The following is a 21817-nucleotide window of genomic DNA, read 5'->3' as shown; positions in this document are numbered from 1 at the left end:
CAGACCCTCCGCTGCGTCACATCCGCGCACCCGACGGCCTGGAGTAACCATCTGGCCTGGATCGAGTATGCGCATAACAGCCAGGTGTCTTCGGCCACCGGCCTCTCCCCATTTGAGGTGTGTTTGGGGTATCAACCCCCGTTGTTTCCCGTGGTGGAGGGAGAGGTCGGTGTGCCCTCGGTCCAGGGCCCACCTGCGGAAGTGCCGTCGGGTGTGGCGCTCGCCCGCTCTGCCTTGTTGAAGGCCCGGACGAGGGCGAAGACCCATGCAGACCGCCGGCGATCCCCGGCCCCCTGCTTACCAGCCCGGGCAGGAGGTGTGGCTTTCCATGAAGGACATCCCCCTCCAGGTGGACTCCCCGAAACTTCAGGACAGGTACGTTGGCCCCTTCAAGATCCTCAAAGTCCTCAGTCCTACCGCAGTGAAGCTCCAACTCCCGGCTTCACTGCGGATCCATCCGGTTTTCCACGTGTCACGTATCAAACCTCATCACACCTCACCCTCTGTGCTCCCGGACCGGCGCCCCCTCCTGCTCGGATCATCGACGGGGGGCCGGCTTGGACGGTGCGCCGGCTCCTGGACGTCCGTCGGATGGGTCGGGGGTTCCAGTACTTGTGGACTGGGAGGGGTATGGACCCGAAGAACGCTCCTGGGTGAAGAGGAGCTTCATCCTGGATCTGGCCCTCCTGGCCGACTTCTACCGTCGACAACCCCAACAAGCCGGGTCGGGCGCCAGGAGGCGCCCGTTGAGGGGGGGGTCCTGTTGTGTGTGGGCCGCCAGAAGAGGAGGTACTGCTGGCCCACCACCTTTGGGCGCTCTGCCTGAAGTGCGGGCTTCAGGCACGAGAGGGCGCTGCCGCCATGGACACAGCCGGGGGTGACAGCTGTCGCTCATTACCTCTTGACAGCTGTCACCCATCTACTCAACATCATCTCACTCCATAAAGACCAGACGTCATCTCCACCTCGTTGCCGAGATATCATACTTCATTGGAGGTAATATCCTCAGCCGTTTTGCAATATTGTTTGTATATTGTGAGTGTTTGCAGGAGTACCGGTACCGCTGTCAGTGGAAGCTGAGAGAGCGCTAGAAGGCACTCTTTTCCCTGAGGAATCTTCAGTACTCTGCAAGTTATTGAGTGAGAGGTGGAGGTGGCATTCCCACCGTTATTGTTACTGGGTGTACACACACCCACACTTGACTGTCTTTGTTCTTCACCAGCAGTACCAGATCCGACAGTCGGGGACGGTGATCACCTGGGAATTCGGGACTTGGCGGCTCCAGTATTCACCGGGTTCTGGGGCGGCGGAAAATCGTGTGGTTCCGGCTCTCCTCAGGACAGACGTCTTCTATCCTCGAGCCTGCCCACACGTCACCTTGTGTATTGACTGTTGTGATATTCTGAGATTGTCTGTATGTTCGTTGTGCACATTCACAACATTAAATTGTTATATTTTGGCTCATCTATTGACCGTTCATTTGCGCCCCCTGTTGTGGGTCCGTGTCACTACACTTTCCCAACAAAAAGTACTATATACAGTAAATGCAGTCCATTTACATCACAGCTCGTGCCAACCAATTATACAACAGCTAAAATATGAAACAGTACTGACAGCATTCATCATTTATGAATTGCAACTCCATTAAATATGTATAATTTAGAGGACCTTGGAACATATTTCTCAGTATTTTCCCAATAACTGCTCAAAGAAAAGACTAATGATTCAACAGATGTATTGGCTATGACTACAAAGCACATATTATTCATCAACTCATATTTCATAAATACTATGACTTAAGAAACCTACTGAAAATAGTTTGGTATAATTATTTCAGAGATTTTACATATTTCATTAATGTAATTTAATAAATCTACTGAAGTTAAATCTGAGTAGCCAGTCTGGTCTGTGTGAGCCTGGACCTGTCAGATCCCAGAAGCTAAGCAGCATAGGTCCTGGTTAGTACTTGGAGGAGGGGAGACCTCTTTGGAAGACCAGGGACTGTGTGGGTTTCTCCAGGGAAAACTGGAGCTGTGTCAGGAAGGGCATCTGGCATAAATCTGGCAAATCCCAATGTGTAACTGTGCTGGCTCTGCTGTGGTGACTCCGCTCAAACGGGAACAGCTGAAATCCAAACAACAAAAACAAAATCAGAGGTGCAGATGCAGTACTGGACCCTTGTGGGGAAGAAAGAAATGAGGTGGAAGGCAAGACTCAGTTTACCAGTAGATTTATGTTCCTATGTTCCATGAGGTTTGGGTAATGGCCAAAAGAACGAGGTCGCGGATACAAGCACTGGAAATGAGATTCTTCTATCTGGGTATCTGGGCTTACACCCAGGGACAGTGTGAGAAGCTCAAACATCTGGAAGGAGCTGCTGTTTCTTTGCATCAAAAGGAGCCAGTTGCGGTGGTTGAGAACCTGGTACAGAAGATGTCCCTGGTCCACTCCCTAGTGAGATCTTGCAGGCGTGTTCAACTGGGACGAGGCCCGAGACGACATGCTGGAGGGACCACATTTGGCTTGGGAATGCCTTGGATCCCCCAGGATGGGGTCAAAGATTTAGACAAAGATAGGGAAGTGTGGACTGAGCTGCTTGCTGACACCCCCCCACGTGCACAGACAGGCTGCTCATAATGTCACTGAAACACACAGGGAGAAGAAGTATGACGATGAAGAAATAAGTGTGGTCCGTCTTACCAGGCCTGAGTGCTGAGGAGCTCCTGTTCTTTGGCAGCCAGCTGGGCTCGAAGCTCTGCTAGTTGTGCCTGCAGGTCAGCTAGCTGTTCCTGGATGTCAGCCAGCTCCGCCTCCACCTTCCGCTTGGACTTTTCCATGTCCTGGCGACCTTTTTCTTCTTTCTTCAGACGCACTATACATACAGCGCATGCAGTATGTCAGATGCGAGCATCACCACCACTCCTAGCTTGAGGCTGGCTCCAAAAACCAGTAGATTGCCATAGAGGCTCATGTTAAAATGTCCAATTTTTGAGAAGAAAATAAATATAACAGCCTGGTCCAAAACACAGTTTTGATCTGCATAGCAAGTTTCCACATCTCTGGCCACAATCTGGGGTGTTGGGGATGATTTTTTTCAGTTTAACATATTCTCAACCCATAAAGTTGTGAATGAGTAGTGTTGCAGTCACTTTGAGTGATCTGCAGTGTGTGCCGGTGAGTCGATTTCAGAGCTCTGCTGCCAGAGAACGCTGGCTGTGGCTGTTGTGGAGGAATCACGTCTGCTCTTTCTGAGTATTTTATGACTATCTGTAAATAATATGCTGAGTGGATAATTGTCCTAACAGACCATCTACAAAACTCTGCACTGCAGTATTTCAGTTGAGTGAAAGTTCATGTTATTTAATTTTGTATGTTAACAGTGTTACCATGTTTACCATGTATCGGTGTCCTCCATAGCATTTATAACGTTTTTTTTTTTTACATTTTTTTTCATTATGTATTTATTTATTCCTTCTTTCAGCAAAATACAGAAGAAAATCCATCATTATTGCAGATAAAACATAATAATCTGTACATCAGAGCCGTCCCACTTAGGATCTGCCTCAGCCACCAGTGCCGTGCATTTCAATAAAACGTATGAGAAGGAATTTTTTTTATGCTTATACCCTGAACACACACTCAGTCACAGTATTATTAAACAAAACAAATGTATAAAAAAATTCCAAAACATAATGATAAACCAAAGGCGGAAAGTATTGAAGACTTGAATGTCAAATAGTTGCAATAGGATTTAAAAACGGTTCCAAATTCTTTCATATGTGTCCAGTTGTCCATTTATTTTACAGATGAGTTGTTCAAATGAAGCAGTTTCTGCCAAGGCAGTGAACCACTCTGAAAACGTGGGGCCATTCTGTCCTTTCCAATGTCTTAAGATGACCCGTTCTGAAAACCAGAGCCCAGTCCTTGAAAAATAAACACCCAAACCAAGCTTAGCCTATCACATTTAGCTTTAACAAGGGGGTGTGTTCAGGCTTTATTCATCCCCCACACGTTAAGCACGGCCTTACCAATGCTCCACCTTTTTTACCCATTTATAGGTTGGCCGGGATGTAGGCAGAGTTAGTACAGAGCAGTCACGCAGGTTCGTCATATACAGTCTACAGTAGTGTTCAGAATAATAGTAGTGCTATGTGACTAAAAGGATTAATCCAGGTTTGAGTATATTTCTTATTGTCACATGGGAAACAAGGTACCAGTAGATTTAGTAGATTCTCACAAATCCAACAAGACCAAGCATTCATGATATGCACACTCTTAAGACTATGAAATTGGGCTATTAGTAAAAACAAAAGTAGAAAAGGGGGTGTTCACAATAATAGTAGTGTGGCATTCAGTCAGTGAGTTTGTCAATTTTGTGGAACAAACAGGTGTGAATCAGGTGTCCCCTATTTAAGGATGAAGCCAGCACCTGTTGAACATGCTTTTCTCTTTGAAAGCCTGAGGAAAACGTTCAAGACATTGTTCAGAAGAACAGCGTAGTTTGATAAAAAGTTGATTGGAGAGGGGAAAACTTATACGCAGGTGCAAAATATTATAGGCTGTTCATCTACAATGATCTCCAATGCTTTAAAATGGACAAAAAAAACAGATGCGTGGAAGAAAATGGAAAACAACCATCAAAATGGATAGAAAAATAACCAGAATGGCAAAGGCTCACCCACTGTTCAGCTCCAGGATGATCAAAGACAGTCTGGAGTTACCTATAAGTGCTGTGACAGTTAGAAGACGCCTGTGTGAAGCTAATTTATTTGCAAGAATCCCCTGCAAAGTCCCTCTGTTAAATAAAAGACGTGCAGAAGAGGTTACAATTTGCCAAAGAACACATCAACTGGCCTAAAGAGAAATGGAGGAATATTTTGTGGACAGATGAGAGTAAAATTGTTCTTTTTGGGTCCAAGGGCCACAGACAGTTTGTGAGACGACCCCCAACTTCTGAATTCAAGCCACAGTTCACAGTGAAGACAGTGAAGCATGGTGGTGCAAGCATCATGATATGGGCATGTTTCTCCTACTATGGTGTTGGGCCTATATATTGCATACCAGGTATCATGGATCAGTTTGGATATGTCAAAATACTTGAAGAGGTCATGTTGCCTTATGCTGAAGAGGACATGCCCTTGAAATGGGTGTTTCAACAAGACAATGACCCCAAGCACACTAGAAAACGAGCAAAATCTTGGTTCCAAACCAACAAAATTAATGCCTTGCAGATGCGAAGAAATCATGCAAAACTGTGGTTATACAACTAAATACTAGTTTAGTGATTCACAGGATTGCTAAAAAAGCAGTTTGAACATAATAGTTTTGAGTTTGTAGCGTCAACAGCAGATGCTACTATTATTGTGAACACCCCCTTTTCTATTTTTTTACTAATAGACCAATTTCATAGCCTTAAGAGTGTGCATATCATGAATGCTTGGTCTTGTTGGATTGTGAGAATCTACTGAATCTACTGTACCTTGTTTCCCATGTAACAATAAGAAATATACTCAAAACCTGGATTAATCTTTTTAGTCACATAGCACTACTATTATTCTGAACACTACTGTATGTTTGATAGTTATTAAAGTTTCTTTCCATTAGTTTTTATTTTATTTACATTTTGTTTTCAGTTCGGCAGCACAGTGGCTGGTTGGTTCTGGGATCTTTGGTTCTGGGACCTCTTCCTGCGGGGGTCTTTCTGTGTGCAGTTTGCATGTTCTCCCCGTGTCTGTGTGGCTTCCCTTTGGGTTCTCCGGCTTCACTCCCACTTCCAAAGATATGCAGGTTAGGTGAGCTGGTAACTTTAAACTCAGCAGAGGTGGTGAGTGCGAGTGAGTTTGTCTACGTGGCCCTTCGACAGGCTGACGTCCTGTCTAGGGTGTCCCCTCTCTCGCCCTATGTCTGCTGGGATAAGCTCCAGCCCCCCTGCGTGACCCTTGATTGGAGTACAGGGTGTAGAAAATGAATGAATGTTTTCAGTTCAGTTAGATGGTAGTCTGATGAACTAACGTGCCGAATGTACACATGGATGTGTGTCAGATCTGAATCCTGCCCCCTCACTTTAACACCATCATGCCCGTGTGCTTGTGATCTAGAGGATGTGGCCCTACAGGTATAAATGTATAAAAGTATAAACATTTGAGTAATAACTAAATTGTTGTTTGAACTGCAGAGCTCAGTTTGTTAGTGCTGACTAACCCTCCAGGTCAGAGATCATAGACTCGTGTTTGTTCTTAAGTTTGATCAGGTTCTTGGACTTCTCCTCCTCCTCGGCCAGGTTGGAGCTCATATCAGCCATCCTCTCCTCCAACAGCTTCCGCTCCTGGAAACAGAATCAGGAGAACCAGGTGAGTGCAGTACTTATAGTTTATAGTATATCGTTTATGGAACTATAAACACGTCGTCTCCTGCAAAGTTACCTGTCAAACACTGTTGAACCAATAAATGTCAAGTATGTTCTCCCAACTTTTCAAAAATCACACACATTAAATAAACAATTCATGGCACAGTTTTGTTCAATAACTGAACATTCTGGCTCAGTCGAAACATTTCTCAAATAAATTAAATTAGTTTAATTAATGACACAATAGTGGGAAAAAAAATGATAGAATCTGTCATTAAATTTGCATTATGAGAACAAATCCCAACATGGCGAAAAATGCTAATCAGTCTGCATTTAAAGTAGGGATGGGATGACTAGTTGACTATTTTCATTAGTTGACTCGTCAAAAGCCATTTATTAAGTAATTAATAAATGGCTAAATAATAAATTAAGTTTCTTAAGCCGTTTATTTATTGACCCTTAAAAAAGAGTGGACCTGCTGGAGTCGCCATCACTCACGTCACTCAGTGAAGAAAGTGTGTTAGTCAGCTCACACGGGTCGTCTAAGCCTAGTAAATGAATGCAGGTATTGTCTTCAGGCGAATGCTGGGTTTTTTTTTTTGTATTGTGATTTTGTGCTTATATTTGTTGTTTGAGTTTCACTCAAAAACTGAAATAAAATTTAAAACGCAATAAAAAGATGACCATAAAAAAATACAATAACAAAAACACATCATAACACTAATGATAAAACAAGGGAAAACAAATGAGTCTTTAAACGTGACTTAAAAGTCTCCACAGTATCTGACTGCCGAATGTGTGCCGGGAGATCGTTCCACAGAGCTGGAGCACGGTAGGAGAAAGCTCTGTGACCGGCAGACTTTTATTCACTCTGGGAACACACAGAAGTCCTGCACCCTGAGAATGCAGGGCCCGAGCCGGTACATAAAGGCTTACCAGATCAGCCAGATAAGGAGGTGCAAGTCCATGAACAATTTTATAAACTAACTGTACTTTAAAATCTGATCTTGCGGCAACTGGAAGCCAGTGCAGGGATGGCAAAACGGGCGTAATGTGGTCAAACGTTCTGCTTTGTGACAAAAAGTCTGGCAGCAGCATTTGAACCAGTTGAAGACCCCTAATCCTGGACTGCGGTAAATCAGAAAATAGAGTATTACAATAGTCCAGTTTAGAGGAGACAAATGCATGAATCAAAGTCTCAGCATCAGCCATAGACAGGATGGGACGAATCTTTCGCTATATTTCGCAAATGGAAGAAAGCAGGTCCTCGTAATGTCTCTAATGTGGAGATCAAAGGACAACGTAGGATCAAAAATTACTCTAAGGTTCCTCACTTATCTGTATGATGTATAACACACAAACCTAAGCTAAGTACTAGCTGATCAAATTGATGCCGATACCTCGCGGACCAAGAACCATAGCTTCAGTCGTATAAGAATTTAAAAGTAGGAAATTACTAGACATCCAACTTCTTACTGATGCAAGGCAATCTTCCAAAGATTTTATGTGAATGAGATTACCAGCAGTTATCCCGGAGGAATGTCGTGAAAATTTCCATATTTAGGAAAAAATTTCATTTTTAGAAAAAAGTAATCCACACCTAACTGCATAAGTGCGTTTTTAAGCCATCCATAAGCATGGCAGACCTTTAGGAGGCAGTGGCCAAGCATCCGTCTGTTGACGTCACTTCCACAAAACGTGAAACTGGTGCCAGGCTCGTTGTGTGGACCGATAAGGAGACAGAATTGCTCTTAAACATAGTTTTGGAATATAAAGTCAGCAAGACACAAGAAATGTTAATTGGGATCTTGCCAAAGCAAGTACGTGGACATACTGACACCGTTTTCAGAGCAATATCCTGCGGAGACCTCCAATGAGTTTCCCCATCGAAGGGGAGAGCTAACACGGGATACCCTGACCACAAAAATTAAGACAATCAGGGGCAAATATCGCCTGGCTGTTGATAGCGGATGCAGGAGCGGGTATGGGGCAGTCGTTCTGCTTTATTTCAAGCTATGTGAACAAATATTGGGCGGTTCCCCCACCACTACAGCCATGTCCTCTGGCATTGAAACAAATGACTTGGATGATAGCCTCCCTGTTCTCTCGCCTTCTATGTCCTCCTTGTGCCCTGCGGGGCCATCCGACGCTGTGTCAGACACTGAGCAGGAGAGCAGTGTGACAACTGCAGTGAAACAGAGGAGAGACCAGCTTCAGGTGTATTTACACTGACTCTATAGTAGAGAAGCTTGAATCTTCGACTGGACTGGGTTGCTTGATGTGAGGACATTTCACTTTAAATCACAGAAGCTTCCTCAGCTAAAACTCTTGCTCTGGTAGTCTGACTTCTGTCTTGACCCTTGTAGAGAAGAACAAACAGAAGCCACAAAAGCTGGAGTTTTAAACCTAACCAGACCCCTCCTACTGAGAGGCAGACTGCTATTGGCTAGTGACTAAACAATTACTTTAATTAGCACCTATTGTGCTCTAGTTAGCACCCTCCTAATGACAGGCGTCAGTCCCTCCTAACGATGGGACTGACGCCTCTCCTTATGTGTCTCCTGATGACGTGAATGACTCATTACCATGAACAAAAGACTGAAACTGCTTTGACCTGAGTACCCCATTGTAAACAGGACAAACCGTGTCTCAGACCCCCTCCCCGGTTAAGGCTGGGTTTCAAGTGTTTCACATACAATGCCTCCTTCACCCCTCTCTCAAACCATTTCTCCTCTCTGGCTAAAATGTTAACTTCCTTGTCCTCAAACGTGTGGTTAGTGTCTTTAAGGTGGAGATGAACTGCAGACTGAGGTCCACTGGCGCCCTCTCTGCGTTGCTGGTATAGCTTTTTGTATAACCACCTGGACAACTGAGAGCCTTCACAGAAACATTACAGTGACTCATTATAAATTTTGGCTGTTTAGCTTAGCAGTGCATGTAAATATAGAAATGAATGATTTGTTGCCATAATGTCATTTCAAGAGGTTAAAATAGAATGAAACTGATGTAAAATATTTCCTTCTGATTTCTTTTTGTTTTTATAAAGGCTAAACTGAAGGGACACTGGCAAGACCGTTTTAAGAGAAAGCTGCCAGTTGAGACCCAGTGGCTTAATGCTCTTGAAGAGGACCAGCGCGTAAAGAAGAGATTGGTGGACCTTTAGGAACCAACCAGTCCCAGCAGAAGACTGCCCCTCCCTGAGCCTGGTTCTGCTGGAGGTTTCTTCCTGTTAAAAGGGAGTTTTTCCTTCCCACTGTAGCCAAGTGCTTGCTCACAGGGGGTCGTTTTGACCGTTGGGGTTTTACGTAATTATTGTATGGCCTTGCCTTACATATAAAGCGCCTTGGGGCAACTGTTTGTTGTGATTTGGCGCTATATAAAAAATTGATTGATTGATTGATTGATCTGAAACAAGCAGCTGATAATTTTGCTAAAATCACAAATACACTTTGCACACTCACTTCATCCATTGCTGAAGGTTTTTCCCTTTTAAGACACGTCATGCAGCCTCCTGCACAACCTTCATATTACATGCCATATGAAGCAAGAGGGCACAATTATTCACGTCACCATCTCTACAGTCAGTCCACCCAAATCAAGCATTTCATTCAATGTCAAACAATTCACCTTTGCCAGAGGAACAAAACAAGATGCCTCCCATTCCAGCAATCCTGCTGAGAGCACAGGGTCCACAGGGTTCTCCTATACCCAAGACCTTTTCAGTGATGATTAATGAATGCTGTAGTCCTTCAGAATGATCAAGCATTAAGTTTTACATGTATAAGTGTTCACTATTGTTTACGGATATGTTTGCACTACAATTCTCATAAGGTCATTTATTTAAATGAAGGGTGCTGAAGATAAACACAGTTGTATTTGCACAAAAAGCCTCTTTATTATTTCAGTTTTACTGTCTTTTTTAATTTACATGGACGTTTTTTGCACATTTGCCTTAAATTGCTCACTGGCAAGCTGAATGTTGTTTTTTTTTTTTTTTTTGATAACAAACGTTTTTGCAAGCAATTTGTGCGGTTTGAAAGATATGTGAACATATAACTGATTTCATGTTTTGTGAACATTAATCAAGAAAACTTGGTGCAAGAAACTGCAGCCACTTAATTTTGTGTATAACTTTGGTGTAACATGTCATAGCCCCACATTAGTTTCCTCCTCCCTCTCCAGACAACATTCTCTGTTTTATGGATCCAGATACTGGGTGAGGACTCTCTGGACCCTCTTCCCTCAACTGTCAAGCTGTCTCCTCTGACGTCTTGTTCCGAGTGTGGCTGATTGTCTCTGTCATGCTGAATGGCTTCAGTTACATGGTTGTTACTATTGTGTCATTAGACGCCTCACAAAAATTATGAAGCACGAAATGCATAAATGACAAAGGGCAGTTCCGTAAGTTGATGTCCATGGCTCTCCTCAAAGCTCCAAAACGAGCCTTAGCCTTCCAAATGCACGCTCTATTACCATGCGGCTGTGCACAAAGAGAGTCCAAAATACTGCTCCTGAACAGTGCTTCCTCCATTAGCATATCTTTCAAGATACGGTAACAAATGGTAGGCGGGGTCCCCCAAAATGTAAACTGGGATGGTGCTTCATTGTCAAAATTTGTCTTGGACAAGAGGATTTTTCCAATTCTGAGAAAGTCATTTATAGCTGAGTTTGCGAAAACACGGCGTCATGTACGCTTCCTGGCCATTTTACTTCCACATCCATGAAACAGTATTTATAGTCACAAGTGGCCTGAATATTTAATGTTTTTTTAGATTATGTCCTCACAGTGGACATGCACCTAAGATGAAAATTTCAGACCCCTCCATGATTTCAAAGTGGGAGAATCTGCAAATCGCAGGGTGTTCAAATACTTATTTTCCTCACTGTATGTTGTCAGTGGTTGAGATAGTTGCTGTAGTCATCTAAAATGCTCATAATCGAGTGAAACCTGAAGGAAATCTCTTTGTGGTTTGTCGGTGATGTATGTATGTGCAAAATAAACAATACACTACTCCAGGTATGTTTTTGACGAGAATTAACATCTTTGTTGTACAACTTTGTTACAAGGTCAAACGTTGATGTTGCGTGATAAAGGCCTTTTAATAATATCATTAAAGAAATCTGGCAAACTCACATGTAAGTAAAAAAAAACAACAAAACGATAATCGAAAAAAATAATCGACCGATGAACTGATTACTAAATAATTGTTAACTGCAGCAGCCCTAATGTTTAGGCTGAAATAAAATGTCTTTCCTAAAAAATCAAAGTCCGGATTTCAAAAAAGAAGAGAAAAAAAGACAGGGAAAGAAAACTAAATGAGGGAAAGCAGCTGCTAACCAAATTCTTTGAAAAGAGAGGTGAGCTTGAAAGCCAGCTATATTGAGTTGAGGTTCAGGTTGATGCTCCTATTTATTTGTGGACACTTTAACTCAAAAAGTGGTTCACAGATTGGGATGAAGAACTGTAAAAGTTCCTTGGGTTGGAAAAGAGGTGAACAAATTTTCAGCAGTGATCCAAATCTGCCTTATATGTTTTTTCCTTTTATCTCTTCTTTGGCAAGGCTGTTTTACATCATAAGGACCTGATGGAGATAAAGTCAGAGTTCTTAATGTCCTGGGTTTGTGGACGTGGGCACTTTCCGAGTGCCCTGATATTTTATTTAAGCTTTTATTTAGTTTTAAAGGGAAAAAAAAGCTTTAAATCTGTGCCAGAAGTGACTTATTAAATAATATATATATAGTAGTTGCTGTTTAAAACATAGAACATGAGTTTGTCAGTGTTGTTTTTAACTTCTTTGTTTTTAAATAGGACGATATTAAACAGCTGAAATTTTAAATAGTTTGGTCAGTCTCTCATTGGAGTAAATGGTTTTAAACATTTTACTTATAAACTGGCATGTAGAATTTAATGCAGACATTTTCTCTAGTTGTAATTTAGTTTTTCATTTTGTAGTGTTTTGTCAGTTTTAGTGTAAATGCACATGAACGTTGGGTCCCTCCTGTTTTTCAGGGAATGATTCTGAGGAAATAATATTAATAAAAATAAAATAAAATCTGGGAGAATTTGAAACTGAACTTTTGAATATGTGTGAGGAGGAATGGGAGACATTATTGTTAAGCGCTTGAGCATCTGATGCAGATGGAAAAGCGTTATATAAATGCAGTTATATATAAATGCAGTTGGGGGGTCTGGGGGACCAAATTGCACAATTTTTGTAGAAAATTGTGCAATTTGGTGCATTCCTGTGCATTTTAACAGATGGGAATGCACCTAATTGCACCATTTTCTAGAAAAAATGGTGCAATTTGGTCCCCCCAGACACCTCAACTCCATTGCTCCCCCAACTTTAAAAAGGGTTCTGACTCCCAGATGTGATCGAAGGTATATATGATTAGACCTGGTTTGACTACACATTAGACATTCAGTGTTTGCGTTAATAAAAAAGAACATAACAGTGTGTGTGTGTGGGGGGGGGGGGGGGGTCCTTCAATATGGCTAGTACCTAGGGCCCAGAATTTGGTGCTACACCCCTGATAAACACCGCAAAGCACAAAAGTGACAAGAACATATGCAGCTCATTATTCATCACTGTTTTGTTGGCACATCATAGAATAAATCAACCAGAGTGTCCCTTTTGACACTTTAACACCTTGACCTTTAACACTGCTGTGTTACTGAATGGATCCTGATTAAGTGTGTGTTTACCATAACCAAGACGCATTACGAATGTCATTTTTCTGTCATTCGTGACACATTCCTGACATTCTTAATGTGACTTAACGCATCTGAATAGGTTTCTTAATAGTGCGTGTTGGTGCGTGATATTCTTGATATTCGTGGAGCATGTTTGTCTGTCAAAAATCTTCCACGAATGTCACACACCGTAATGGTGTAATGGTTCCTGATAATTCTCCAGCAACACTTGCCATTAATCGTAACGTGTTGGTAACAGGTTGAAACAGTTCCTGAGGACACCTGATGCCTCTGCCCCGAATAATCACATTCGTGATCAGCGGCCAAGCATGTGTACTTTGTGGCAGTCGTGACTTGTCGTCGTTATGTGTAAATGCAGCATTACAGCTTAGTATAAACCCAAATCAGAAAAAGTCTGGATGGTATGTAAATGCAACCACCCCCCCCCCCCCAAAAAAAAAACTAAACAAAAAACAACAACAAAATAAATGGATTTTTGCATTTACTTTGAATTCTGTTTCATTGTATGTATGAACCAAGGTATTTCATGTTTTGTGTGTTTCAAATTTAACTTTATACATCCATTCCTGCAGGTCAGGTCTGCACCGCATTCCAAAATAAGTTGTTACAGGGCAATTTAAGGCTAGTAATGAAGTACAAAATTAAGTAAAAGTCCCTTCGGCTTCTCCCTTTTTTCATTTGGGGTCACCATAGCAGATCTGAGGCAGATCTACATGTTAATTTGGCACAAATTTTTCACCGGCTACCCTTCCTGACACAACTCCATATTACATGGAGAACGGGCAGGGGTGGCAAGAATCTGTAGTGAATCAGTAGGCATTTTGTATTAGACACTACTACCTCCATAAGGTGCAAACAGACTATGCTAAACTCAGCCTGGTAAGCAGAAAGGAAAGAAGGCACTGTTTTCCACGTTCGTGACCCCTGGGTTAGGCAGTGTTCTGATTTTGGTTTAGCCTGTCTTCCTGTTTTATTTTGATGGCTGTTCCTAGTGTGTTTCTGTAGCTTTCTTCCTGTGTCTCTCTCAGCTGTTTCTCATCACTAATTTGACATGACCTGTCTCCAATTTGTGATCGCACTCCCAGTCTATTTAAACCCCCGTGTTCTCTCAGTCCTTACCTGAATGTTGTGCTTTGCCCACTCTATTTTCTTGTTTTTCTCGTGCTTGACCCCTTGTTGGTGTACTTTATTTCCCTGAGTTTTGTTTTGAGATTGCCTGCCATTTATTGGAAACTGTTACCAGATACTTTTGATTGCTTTCTGTGTATTGCACCCTGCAACGTCCCTGATTCTGACAATAAAGACTACTTTTTATGGCAGCCATCTGGGAAGCCATTTAAAAAGAGCCATTACCCTGTTTGTTCTTCTGTCAGCACTATGGACCTATATGAGGAAGCTCTGGTCAGCTCTTCAGTCCCAGAGTTTACAGCTCAGTTACAGAGTTCTGGTCTCACTCTATGATTGTGTGATCTGGATACCAACCAGTAACCTAAGATGATGATGGGATGTCTTTGGAACCAGGTCCTTCTGGAAAATCTTTGGGTCCCGCAGCAATATGCGAAATGAAAATTAATTCGGAAGACGACATGAGGTGTTTCCATTTGCACCATGAGGGGACATTAGTTACGACGTTATGGTCATGTGGAATATTTCCCTGAGTATGAGCCAAGTATACAGGTCCTTTTCTATAGGACAAGACCGAGAGGACACCCATGGACCCACCTGGCTGATTATTGGTTAATTTTTGGAAGACAGGGACTGTTTCAAATCAAGTCCCAGTTCGATTCCATATCCTCCTTCTAGACATACGTGTTTTTAAAGAGCACTAACATGGCACAGAAAATGTTTCGTGCTTTATACACTAAACAACAACTACTGGCATACGAATACAGAGTATATATAAGGGAAGAAAAAGAACACAGACTGAAGGTTCACGAGCAAAACTGATCACACTTCGGCAGAACATTTAGATCAAACACAACTTATCACAACTAGAACACATTACATCTGACAGACCGTACTCCTGCTGAGCAGCGGTGGTATCCAGACTGTCCTCTAGTTCAGAGCGTAGGGCATTAAGCTCCTCCCCAGGTCCCGCCGCGTGGCTTCGGTCTTCCCCTGGCTGCTCTTTCAGCATCCAAGTCCTCCTGAAGCCTGAAAGCAGCACCTCCAGCTCTCGAACCCGCTTCAGTGCTGCTCCACGCTGGCTGCTCTCTTCCTCCAAGCTGAAGACATCACAAAAAAGACCATCAGGAAGATAATTCGATAAATTTTGTACTTAAAAAAAAGTTGTCTGGGAATAGAATGAAAATAGCCACATCAACGAGTTTCAGACTCCAGAAGTAACAGCTGACAACCAAAAGGCACAATTACGACACTTCAGTCAGAGACGCTGATGTAAGTCATTATTCCTTATAGCAAATGTTCATGCAAGCTAAATATGTGACCAGTGGCTTTAATGGATTTGTCAAGATTGCGAGGAGTGACGTGGACTTGTACACCTGACATGTACACAGTGATGGTAGTAAAATCCACTGAACTAGAACAGGATGGAGATACTTGTGTGAAGATTCACGAGCACTGGCATTAAAAGGCTAGTGGACATCTACAGTCATCATGCATGTTTGGTTGTAGATGTTCTATGAGGCATGACCGCGAAGCATCAGTGAAGCTTCAACACCAAAGTACCGTGCTGGAGTGACCTTTGATTGATGGTGGACCTTTAATTTTGCAATTTATTTATTGCTTCAGTAGCCTGATCTGACCTGACAGTAATCTGATATCAAGTGAGTGAGAGTTGCAAATTTGCTAAAAATAAAAACCTAAGAAATCACACATACATAACTATTCACAGCTTCTGCCATGAAGGTCTGGATTGAGCTCAGGTGACTACTGTTTTCACTGAACATCCTTGAGATGTTTCTACGGCTTAACTGGAGTCCACCTGGGGTAAATTCAGTTGATTGGACATGATTTGGAAAGACACACACCTGTCTACATATAACGTCCCACAGTTGACGGTGCATGTCAGAGCACAAACCAAACATGAAGTCAAAGGAATTGTCTGTAGACCTCAAATCTGGGGAAGTACAGAAGCATTTCTGCTGCTTTAAAGGTCCCAATTAGCAAAGTGGCCTCCATCATCTAAATGGAAAAAATTCAAATCCACCATGACTCTTCTTAGAGCTAGCCACCCGTCTAAACTGAGCAATCAGGGGAAAGGGTCTTAGTTCGGGAGGTGACCAAGAACCCGATGGTCACTCTGCCAGAGCTCCAGCATTCCTCTGTGGAGAGAGGAGAACCTTCCAGAAAGACAACCATCTCTGCAGCAATCCACCAATCAGGCCTGTATGGTAGAGTCACCAGACAGAAGCCACCCCTTAGTAAAAGACACATGGCAGCCCACCTGGATTTGTCAAAAGACACCTGAAGGACTCTCAGACCATGAGACAAAATTCTCTGGTCTGATGAGACAAAGACTGAACTCTTTGGTTTGAATCCAGGTGTCATGTTTGGAGGAAACTAGGCACCATCCCTACAGTGAAGCATGGTGGTGGCAGCATCATGCTGTGGGGATGTTTTTTCAGCAGCAGGAACTGGGATACTAGTCAGGGTTGAGGGAAAGATGAATGCAGCAATGTCCAGAGACATCTTGGATGAAAACCTGCTCCAGAGCGCTCTAGACCTCAGACTGGGGCAATGGTTCATCTTTCAGCAGGACAATGGCCTTAAACACACAGACAAGATATCAAAGGAATGGCTTCAGGACAACTCTGTGAATGTCCTTGAGTGGACCAGCCAGAGCCCAAACCTGAATCTGATTGAACATCTCTGAGAGATCTGAAAATGTCTGTGCACCAACGCTCCCCATCCAACCTGATGGAGCTTGAGAGGTGCTGCAAAGAGGAATGGACAAAACTGACCAAAGATAGTGCACCAAGCTTATGGCATCATATTCAAGAAGACTTGAGGCTGTAATTGCTGCCAAAGGCGCATCAAGAAAGTATTGACCAAGGGTGTGAATACTTATGTACACGTGATTTCTTAGGGTTTTTTTTTATTTTTTAATAAATGTGCAAACAAACAAACAACAACACCCCCCCCGCCCCCCGAAAAAAACAAAACAAGTTTTTTAAAGTTGTGATTATGGAGTGTTGTGAGTAGAATTTTGATGGCATTAACGGAATTTACTTCATTCTGGAACAAGGCCGTAACACAACACATTGAGGGAAAAGTGAAATGCTGTGAATAGTTTGTGTATCAAGTCCAAGTCAAGACCAAGACATTCAAGGATCAAGTGTGAGAACAGAACAATTAGGATTTTGTCATGATCAAAACCGAGGATCAATACCTAAAAAATTTTTGTCAGGAAGACTTTGCAAAAACAATGTCGGACTCTGTTGTTTTCTCTGGCCCCTCCCCAATCAGACCGGGAGTGACATGTTTAGCCGCAGTTCTCCTTGAATTGCTGGCTGTCTGAGTGGTGTCCAAAAAATGAGGTGGGCTTCATTGATAATTGGCAAAGCTTCTGGGGAAAACCTGGTCTTGTTAGAGAGACGGCATCCATCCCATTTAGAGGGAGCAGCTCTCATTTCTAGAATTCTGCCAATTCTCTTGGGCTCCTCCAAACTGTGACTGTCTAGCGTGGGACCGAGGAGGCAGAGCGGTGTGGTCTTACACACCTCTCTGCAGCTTCTCTCCCCCTGACCATCCCCTTATTACCCCATATCCCCGTAGAGACGGTGCCCTGCTCCCAGCACCACCAATAACTAGCAAAAATCTATTTACGCATAAAGATATTCAAAAAGAAAAAAATATATAGCACCTTCAACTGCACCAGCAGACTAAAACAGTTAATATGTGTCTATTAACCTTAGGTCCCTCTTTCTTTTAGTCCTGTTGGTAAATGGTAAATATAATAATTGATCAACGTATGATTTATTTCTGCCGAACAGAAACTTGGTTACAGCAGGATGAATATGTTAGTTTAAATGAGTCAACACCCCTGAGTCACCCTAACTGTCAGAATGCTCGTAGCACGGGCCGGGGCGGAGGATTAGCAGCAATCTTCCATTCCAGCTTATTAATTAATCAAAAACCCAGACAGAGCTTTAATTCATTTGAAAGCTTGTCTCTTAGTCTTGTCCATCCAAATTGGAAGTCCCAAAAACCAGTTTTATTTGTTATTATCTATCGTCCACCTGGTCGTTACTGTGAGTTTCTCTGTGAATTTTCAGACCTTTTGTCTGACTTAGTGCTTAGCTCAGATAAGATAATTATAGTGGGCGATTTTAACATCCAACACAGATGCTGAGAATGACAGCCTCAACACTGCATTTAATCTATTATTAGACTCTATCGGCTTTGCTCAAAAGTAAATGAGTCCACCCACCACTTTAATCATATTTTAGATCTTGTTCTGACTTATGGTATGGAAATAGAAGACTTAACAGTATTCCCTGAAAACTCCCTTTTGTCTGATCATTTTTTAATAACATTTACATTTACCCTGATGGACTACCCTGCAGTGGGGAATAAGTTTCATTACACTAGAAGTCTTTCAGAAAGCGCTGTAACTAGGTTTAGGATATGATTCCTTCTTTATGTTCTCTAATGTCATATACCAACACAGAGCAGAGTAGCTACCTAAACTCTGTAAGGGAGTTAGAGTATCTTGTCAATAGTTTTACATCCTCATTGAAGACAACTTTGGATGCTGTAGCTCCTCTGAAAAAGAGAGCTTTAAATCAGAAGTGTCTGACTCCGTGGTATAACTCACAAACTCGTAGCTTAAAGCAGATAACCCGTAAGTTGGAGAGGAAATGGCATCTCACTAATTAGAAGATCTTCACTTAGCCTGGAAAAAGAGTTTGTTGCTCTATAAGAAAGCCCTTCGTGAAGCTAGGACATCTTCTTTCTACTCATCACTAATTGAAGAAAATAAGAACAACCCCAGGTTCTTTTCAGCACTGTAGCCAGGCTGACAAAGAGTCAGAGCTCTATTGAGCTGAGTATTCCATTAACTTTAACTAGTAATGACTTCATGACTTTCTTTGCTAACAAAATTTTGACTATTAGAGAAAAAATTACTCATAAACCATCCCAAAGATGTATCGTTATCTTTGGCTGCTTTCAGTGATGCCGGTATTTGGTTAGACTCTTCTCTCCGATTGTTCTGTCTGAGTTATTTTCATTAGTTACTTCATCCAAACCATCAACATGCTTATTAGACCCCATTCCTGCCAGGCTGCTCAAGGAAGTCCTACCATTATTTAATGCTTCAATCTTAAATATGATCAATCTATCTTTGTTAGTTGGTTATGTACCACAGGCCTTTAAGGTGGCAGTAATTAAACCATTACTTAAAAAGCCATCACTTGACCCAGCTATCTTAGCTATTATAGGCCAATGTCCAACCTTCCTTTTCTCTCAAAGATTCTTGAGAGGGTAGTTGTAAAACAGCTAACTGATCACCTGCAGAGGAATGGTCTATTTGAAGAGTTTCAGTCAGGTTTTAGAATTCATCATAGTACAGAAACAGCATTAGTGAAGGTTACCAATGATCTTCTTATGGCTTCGGACAGTGGACTTATCTCTGTGCTTGTTCTGTTGGACCTCAGTGCTGCTTTTGATACTGTTGACCATAAAATTTTATATTACAGAGATTAGAGCATGTCATAGGTATTAAAGGCATTGCGCTGCGGTGGTTGAATCCATATTTGTATAATAGATTACAGTTTGTTCATGTAAATGGGGAATCTTCTTCACAGACTAAAGTTAATTATGTAGTTCCACAAGGTTCTGTGCTAGGACCAATTTTATTCACTTTATACATGCTTCCCTTGGGCAGTATTATTAGACGGTATTGCTTAAATTTTCATTGTTACGCAGATGATACCCGCTTTATCTATCCATGAAGCCAGAGATACACACCAATTAGCTAAACTGCAGGATTGTCTTACAGACATAAGACATGGATGACCTCTAATTCCTGCTTTTAAACTCAGATAAAACACAAGTTATTGTACTTGGCCCCACAAATCTTAGAAGCATGGTGTCTAACCAGATCGTTACTCTGGATGGCATTTCCCTGATCTCTAGTAATACTGTGAGAAATCTTGGAGTTATTTTGATCAGGATATGTCATTCAAAGCGCATATTAACAAATATGTAGGACTGCCTTTTGCATTTACGCAATATCTCTAAAATCAGAAAGGTCTTGTCTCAGAGTGATGCTGAAAAACTAATTCATGCATTTATTTCCTCTAGGCTGGACTATTGTAATTCATTATTATCAGGTTGTCCTAAAAGTTCCCTAAAAAGCCTTCAGTGGTTCAGAATGCTGCAGCTAGAGTACTGACGGGGACTAGCAGGAGAGAGCATATCTCACCCGTGTTGGCCTCCCTTCATTGGCTTCCTGTTAATGCTAGAATAGAATTTAAAATTCTTCTTCTTACTTATAAGGTTTTGAATAATCAGGTCCCATCTTATCTTAGGGACCTCGTAGTACCATATTACCCCATTAGAGCGCTTCGCTCTCAGACTGCGGGCTTACTTGTGGTTCCTAGGGTTTGTAGGAGTGGAATGGGAGGCAGAGCCTTCAGCTTTCAGGCTCCTCTCCTGTGGAACCAGCTCCCAATTCAGATCAGGGAGACAGATACCCTCTCTACTTTTAAGATTAGGCTTAAAACTTCCTTTTCGCTAAGGCTTATAGTTAGGGCTGGATCGGGTGACCTGGACCATCCCTTGGTTATGTTGCTTTAGACGTAGACTGTGGGGGGGTTCCCATGATGCACTGTTTCTTTCTCTTTTTGCTCCGTATGCATCACTCTGCATTTAATCATTAGTGATCGATATCTTTTCCTGGTTCTTTCCCTCAGCCCCAACCAGTCTCAGCAGAAGACTGCCCCTCCCTGAGCCTGGTTCTGCTGGAGGTTTCTTCCTGTTAAAAGGGAGTTTTTCCTTCCCACTGTGGCCAAGTGCTTGCTCATAGGGGGTCGTTTTGACCGTTGGGGTTTTTTCATAATTATTGTATGGCCTTGCCTTGCAATGTGGAGCGCCTTGGGGCAACTGTTTGTTGTGATTTGGCGCTATATAAGAAAAAAGTTGATTGATTGATTGATTGAAGATGGACTCAGAAGCTCATTACATGACATCAAATAGACCAAAAAAAAAAAAAAAAAATACTAAGACTGAACATTTTCTAAAAGTCTAAGAGCTACATACTGAGCACTTTTGACAGCTCACATTAGAGCCTATCAATACTTGCTAATACAATAACAATAATTATCAGAATTTTTAATTGATGTTTATACTTATTCAAGTTCAGACCAAGTCAAGATCAAGGAGAATTGCTTTCATTCTGATGAGACCAAGTAAGTGAAAATGTGGTGTTGAAACCAAGACTGGACTTGAGTATTACAACACTACTATAATGTCTGGTCCAAATGAGATCCAAGAGTATGACCTCAAGTATCCACAAGATATTGGCGGTCAAGGATTATCAGTGGGGGAATTTTGAAGGGGCCAAAATCTTATATCCTGATCACATCTAAAGGATGTTTGTCTTGAACTTTTTCCTCTAGTACAGTGGTCATCAACCAAGATTAGTTTTCATCCATCCGTTTTCTATACCTGCTTACTCCAATTAAGTGTGACGAAGGGCTGGAGCCTATCTCAGCAGTCATATTAAATTAAAAGGAAAGCTCTACAAGCACAGATGGGACATGCAAATAGGTTAATTTAGCAAACACAAT

General features: G+C 42.2%; 1 protein-coding gene across 1 annotated transcript in view; it reads right to left on the bottom strand.

Moving 5' to 3' along the window:
• LOC117528774 (myosin-11-like) overlaps positions 1-21817 on the bottom strand; it is a 392454-nt gene that overhangs the window by 201719 nt on the left and 168918 nt on the right. Inside the window, 3 exon segments of the mRNA XM_034191402.1 lie at positions 2701-2872; positions 6202-6325; positions 15067-15286. Coding sequence (XP_034047293.1) covers positions 2701-2872; positions 6202-6325; positions 15067-15286 — 516 coding nt within the window.

The sequence above is a fragment of the Thalassophryne amazonica genome, chromosome 16, assembly GCF_902500255.1.
Source record: "Thalassophryne amazonica chromosome 16, fThaAma1.1, whole genome shotgun sequence".
In the NCBI taxonomy this organism is placed as follows: domain Eukaryota; kingdom Metazoa; phylum Chordata; class Actinopteri; order Batrachoidiformes; family Batrachoididae; genus Thalassophryne; species Thalassophryne amazonica.
The sequence above is the reverse complement of the archived record's forward strand: the minus strand, read 5'-3'. Positions and strand labels throughout refer to the sequence as shown.